This window comes from Scomber scombrus, chromosome 5 (genome assembly GCF_963691925.1).
Source record: "Scomber scombrus chromosome 5, fScoSco1.1, whole genome shotgun sequence".
In the NCBI taxonomy this organism is placed as follows: Eukaryota; Metazoa; Chordata; class Actinopteri; order Scombriformes; family Scombridae; genus Scomber; species Scomber scombrus.
The window spans coordinates 7,182,284-7,188,695 of record NC_084974.1 but is presented as its reverse complement, the minus strand read 5'-3'; the positions used below and the strand labels follow the sequence as shown (position 1 = coordinate 7,188,695).

General features: G+C 40.7%; 1 protein-coding gene across 1 annotated transcript in view; it reads left to right on the top strand.

The window, feature by feature from the left end:
- The window catches only part of LOC133980720 (gap junction delta-2 protein), a 22,637-nt gene extending 20,630 nt beyond the window's left edge, over window positions 1-2,007 (top strand). Inside the window, exon 2 of the mRNA XM_062419502.1 lies at window positions 1,158-2,007. Within this exon, the coding sequence (XP_062275486.1) occupies window positions 1,158-2,007 (850 nt within the window). The remainder of the gene's footprint in view (window positions 1-1,157) is intronic.
- The last annotated feature ends 4,405 nt before the right edge of the window (window positions 2,008-6,412 follow it).

Below are 6,412 nucleotides of genomic sequence, written 5' to 3'. Positions count from 1 at the left end.
ACAGTTTGTAACAGTACAGTTTGTCCTTTCTGGAGTAGTGTTTGATACATTCTCATAAAACAATAACTTATGGATGGATGGAAGAATGAAAAACAAGAGCTGGAAATGCTAGTCAGTCACAATATCTCTTCAAGCTTCTTTCTATTTTCTCTGTATTCAGCCGAGTTACTGAGGAGGGAAAAAGCTTGTTAGCTCAGTCACTAATGGACCGATATGTTCACACTGTTTATTGAAAAGGTGTTTTTTTGTACCATTGACTTCTGTCTTGTAACTGTCTGGAAATGATTCCTCTTTAGTGCAGCAGTTTACATTCTAACAAAGGAGGGTTGAATAAAAGATGGAGCAACACAGCTTCAATCGCTTGTTCTATTTTGGACTCTCCTGCTCTCCGTATCCTGGAAGGTCACTACTGAAAACACAGTTATTGATGGTATTAGTCTGCAGCTCAAATTTGCATTTCAAAGTTCACAAATATTTAACTCAAACAGAATATTTATGCATGTATTTACATTATCCCCACGAAAGAATCCACATTATAGGTCACTCTAAATGCTGATGTGACCACTGACATTTTTGACACCGTGCAGTAGAGCTGAACTGATCGTTAATCATTGTATTAGTCAACCGACAGAAAATTGATCACCAAATGTTTTGGTCATTGATTCATCATTCAAGTCTTCCATGGAGGAAAAAATGATGCTGTGTCTATATAATAGCAAATAGCTAGGTTTTGGACTATTGCTTTAGACAAAACTAGATATTTAAAATCACCTTTCTCATCAGGAAGTGATAGTTAGTGTGATGGTTACTTTTCACTATTTTCTGAAATTTTACAGGACAAACAATTAATCACAAAATTATGAACCGAGACCTGATGCCCTATTCGATATATTTCCTCTTTTCCAAAGCTGATCTTGCAAAAGTCTAGATCAATGATCTTCAAGGTGTACACTTACATTCATCCTTCACAGGCTTCCTTATCTCCATTATTCTTATTTCCTGCTTCCTCACACTGTTCTCTAACACTCAGCACATCTTTAGAACATTTGCTGGGAAGGATATCTCAGGACATCTCATCCATCCTAATACAGTAAATCACTAAATGTCTCTGAGTGTATGAACCCCATTTATCTCTCTCTCTCTCTCTCTCTCTTTAGGATTCTGCTGACAGTGGTTGTGATCTTTCGCATCCTGATCGTCGCCATCGTTGGAGAGACAGTGTATGAGGATGAGCAGACCATGTTCATCTGCAACACCCTGCAGCCTGGCTGCAACCAGGCCTGCTACGACAAGGCCTTCCCCATTTCCCACATCCGCTACTGGGTCTTTCAGATCATATTGGTTTGCACGCCCAGTCTCTGCTTCATCACCTACTCCGTCCACCAGTCGGCCAAGCAGAAAGACCGGCGCTATTCTTTCCTCTATCCAATCATGGAGAGAGACTACGGGGGAAGGGAAGGGACTCGGAAGCTCCGCAACATAAATGGAATTCTAGTTCAGCATGGCGGAGATGGCGGAGGAGGGAAAGAAGAACCTGACTGCCTGGAAGTGAAGGAGATCCCCAACGCTCCACGGGGCCTCACCCACGGTAAGAGCTCCAAGGTTCGTCGGCAAGAAGGGATCTCCCGCTTTTACATCATTCAGGTGGTGTTCAGAAACGCACTGGAGATTGGCTTTTTGGCGGGTCAATACTTCCTTTATGGCTTTAGCGTGCCGGGGATTTTCGAATGCGACCGCTACCCGTGTCTGAAGGAAGTGGAATGCTACGTGTCCCGTCCCACGGAAAAAACGGTTTTCCTGGTGTTCATGTTTGCGGTGAGCGGCATCTGCGTGGTCCTCAACCTGGCCGAGCTCAACCATCTGGGCTGGCGCAAGATCAAGGCTGCCATCAGGGGCGTCCAGGCCCGCAGGAAGTCCATTTGTGAGATCAGGAAGAAGGACATGGCGCATCTGTCCCAACCTCCCAACCTGGGTCGCACACAGTCCAGCGAATCAGCCTACGTCTGATGATGAAGAGAAGGAGCTGCGCCGGTGAAGAGGAGTGGAATGAATGTGCAAGAGCGAGAATGAATTAATTATGATTTTTAATTTAACGAAGACGGCACGGAGATCAAACAAAATGACGTCTCCTCTGTGATGATGGAATGAAACAGAATGTAAAAAAGACCAAACCTCCCGCTCTGCCACTTTAAGAGTCAAGAGAGTTCGAGGAGGAAGAAAATTAAAAAGCGTAAAAGGAAAAAAAAGTTCTGTCGTGCAAACGAACATGATGAACATATTTTGGTCTCATAGGGAGATATTCCAACTGCCATTTTATACTTTTGTCTTTTTTTTACTAATTACCACATCCCCTGGCCCTCATTTCCTTTATTGGGAGGAATAAATCCTCAAGGGGCTGTAGAGCGAAGGACTAAAGATGAGAAGAAGAGGGGAAGGGAGAAGAGAGTAGAAGAGGCTGTTTTGTATTCTTTAGGGATATTGGAAGATGGCAGTGGTGTTTGATGCATCCCATGGTGCTTTTGCTCTGGACTATGTCAGCCTCAATGTAAAAAAAAGAGGACAGGATAGAGGATGGGACAGGGGGGATGAGAAGCAGCATCATTAAAAGAGGAACGGAAGAACTGTCAAAGTCATGACAGACTCTAGAGAATGAAGGCAAGTTTGTGAGTGCGAGAGTGAGAAGGAGGGGGACGGCACACTCTGGGAAAACATATGAAACAAGCGTGGAGGGAGAGAAGAGAGGGAACGTTTTTCTTTTTCCTTCCTCTCCTCTCCGGAGACTTGAGACCGAAGCCAAAAGAGAAAGGGGCTGCCTCTGATCAGTGTCAGCCTCTCCTCTGCTGGAAAATCGTCACGAGCCAAAACCAAGAGTAGAAGACTGATGATGTTTATGTTTTGTCTCTTGGCAAAAGATGATTTTAACACAAACACACAGCTACTACCATAAACACCTTTTTTTCTTTCCTCTTCCCCATCTCTCGCTCTCTCTGCTCCACGGTTGGCAGCCGTATAGACTCCAGGGGCTTCAGATGACAGTAATGACTCTTGCTGCTTTCCTTCTACGTAAACTTTGGAGAGGAACTCGTGAACAAATGGACAAACAGCGTGTAAACGTCAGTCTCCTCTGAAGCACAAACCAAACGTCCCTCTTTCCAACATTCCAGTGCGCTGAGAGACAAAGGAGAGACCGAAAGAAAGGAGACGACAGAAAGGGAACGAGAGGAGAACAGATCACTTTAAACAAATTTTATAAAATATATCATCATGAGTTATGATTTTCTTTTTTTTCCTCTTTTTTTTTTTTGAGAAAGCGATGGTGCCATCCTTGAGATATTTAATTAATGTTGAAAAGCTATATAGAGTATATCACGGTAATATTATTTATCCATTTAGAATATATCCAAATAGATTTATTTATCTTTGTGGGTGGGTTGGTTGGGGAAATCATGTTGCTGTTTTTTCAAATGTATAAACTGTCTGTCTTTTTTTTTTTTTTAATTTATTCATCTTAAAGCATTTCTCACTGATGGACCTGATTAATGACATGTACAGGGAGGGAAGGGATAAGAGCTTTGTGAGTTTTGTTTTTGACACTCTTTGAGGCTGTGCAACAGATTTGTTTCTTTGCAACCATTTAGAAAAAAAAAGATAATTGAAGTTTGTAACTTATTTGCATTCTAAATGCAGCAGTTAGACTTAACATCTACATGTTTTTTCTACAGAGAGTCTCGGTTTTCTTCTAAATCAGCTGCACAGCTTCGGGCAATTAAGGCCTGTGAGCCATTTGAAAAAGGCATGTTTACACGACGCAATGTTTCTCGAATGATCAAACTATGTAACCGATGAGTAGTAACTCTCTAGGGACAGTTGTGTTTTTGAATCTCAGTGGTTTCATTTTGCATTTTATTTCCTGACTGGATTTCAGCATGCATGCCTTGTAAGAGAAAAGTTAAAAGAATGACATGAAAGAAGTAGAAAAACATAAAGATGACAGAGAGTGTTGCACCTTGATTAATGCAGACAAGTGGGAGAGTGGCAGACTGAAGGAACTCTTGTTGGGATAAAGGCTGTGTTGTTGTTGGACACATAAACACACACTCACACAAATGCATAATTTAAAATAGAATGCTAACTGCAAGCCTGTGAAACCAGATATAGGGACAGTTCACTGGTCTACATGTGGTAAAAGAAAGTTGAATTATTTAACTGACATGGACACACATAAAAACTGACTGGACCAGCATGCTGTCGCCCTGTTCGTCTGTGTGGAGGAGGCTTTAGGACTGGAATACAAATACAAGCAAGCAAAGTTTTAAAATCAATTTAAATCATTTTCATTGATTCTGGTGCAGAGAAAAAAGATATGAGGAACAGTGGCAGTTATCAAACTGAGAGACACGCCACAAATGCTTTTTAAACCTCCTCTAAATATAGCTGAGCATCAGAAGCAAGAACTGAACTCTGAAGCCAGCGCTGCCCCAAATGCACAGAAGTCTGACAACGAAACAGATCAGCGCTCTGTGCTTTAGCCGTCACATTTAGGTGTGTCAGCTGGGAATCTTATCTACAATCTGCAAACTGATTTGCCTTATGTAGCTCACATGAAATGTAGCGATAGCTTATCACTGCCACATTTGGGGGTTTGATTCTTAAGAGACCACCCAATGCACAAACTCTTTTGTCATATAGCGCTTGACGTTTTTATATGTAAACATTAAACCAAATGGCAATATTACAGTTTAATTACATTATTTTGGTTCCAATGATTCTTCCGCCAGATTGGGATATCAATTTTTTCAAAATGTGAAGGAAAAAAAACGTCTTTACAGATATACAGAAACTTAGATGATTTCACTTTTTGTTGTATCCACTTTCCTACGACTTGCCTTATCTGTTTGTGCTTCAGTTAGTGACTTCCTACATTTCCCATAATGCCTTTGGACAACTCATACACAGCGTTTAAGAAAGAAAATGTGTTGCACCAGTACAACTAAAAGTTAAGAGGGGAGTAGATTACTTTAAATTCTGTCAGCAACAAATTAAACATCACCTGACTGCAAATATATCAACAATAAAAGGGCAGTTTCTATAAATTCTCTAAGGATCTCAAGCTGATTTGATAGTGTTTTTTCAAAAATGTGTCATAAATACCATTTTAGCTTCACAGAAAACATGTTGCCAGGACACGTTGTTGTCGTGACAAAAAATAATACTCTGTAAGTATCTTATAATCTGTAAGCAGAGCTGCAGTAGGTCTTGAAGCTACAACAACAGCTGATGAAGCCAAAGAAATCCCCTCTCCAACTCTCTCTTTTTCCATTCACTACCACTGGTATAATCTCTGTGATTCTTTCAGGTGATTATCCCCAGATTTAGACCCCTCTGAGGATCTCTATAGGTCTCAATGGGATCGGTGCGATCTGCAATAGGAAGGACAAAGTCGCTGACAGGGCACCCCAGAATGCCTAATAATAGAGTTGGAGTCTCTTCTCCCCCTTTAGTTACTGGGAACCTGTACTTCTAGTGAAGGCTTAAGCACTGACCCTGAGCTTAAAGGCCAAGCTGATGTCCTATATGTACTATACGCAGCTCCTGCTGGAGAGTCACTGGTCAGTACAGCACTGATCTAATCTCCACAGAGCACAGGTCAATGCCGATGTGAGGTTTATTTTTAGTGAATGGTCAACATAAATTCATTCTAGGAAAACAAGTCAATCTGAATGTGGGAACAGCAGTTTGAGTTCAATTTTCCTGTTGTTATGTCTGGTTTCTTTCAGGTCAGAAACACACGCACACGCACACACACACAATGTGAGGACATAGAGGGCCATAAATGTGTCCTGGTTTTCTATGGTTTACATTTATCTAGCATTCATTAGTGACTCATGAGCTGGAGTTATACAGTCCGTGGTACACAGTGTCTCAAAGTAAAAGCAGGCCCCAGCTCTTCCAGCAGTCCGCTACTCTCCACGGTCTACTTTTCTATTTGTCAATGTGAAATGAATTATGCAACTTTTTTTTTTTCTCATTTGCTTATCTTTTTGACTTGTGGATTCATTTTGTTGTCTGTTGCTCTTTCTGTGCAGTGACATATCAAAAAAAAGAAAGATGTTTTTTTCTATGTAAAGGAACAAAAAGTTTTTATTTCAATGTGTAAATCAAGGGTAGAAAGGTGAAATGTAAGACTAGCAGAAAATATGTTATATTTCCTCCCTTGCCAAAGTGATATGCAAAATTTAATTCATTTTCAAAGATTTTTTTAAATGCATGTGTAATCGATAGAGTAAGCATGTTTCCATGTTTTCTTCGACAGAAACTTTTAAAGAAAGACTTTTTTAGTCCAAACTTTGGAGCGAAGCTATTATGTCTTGATGCCAAGTGTGTATATTAATGACCAAGTTCTTCAAATGGT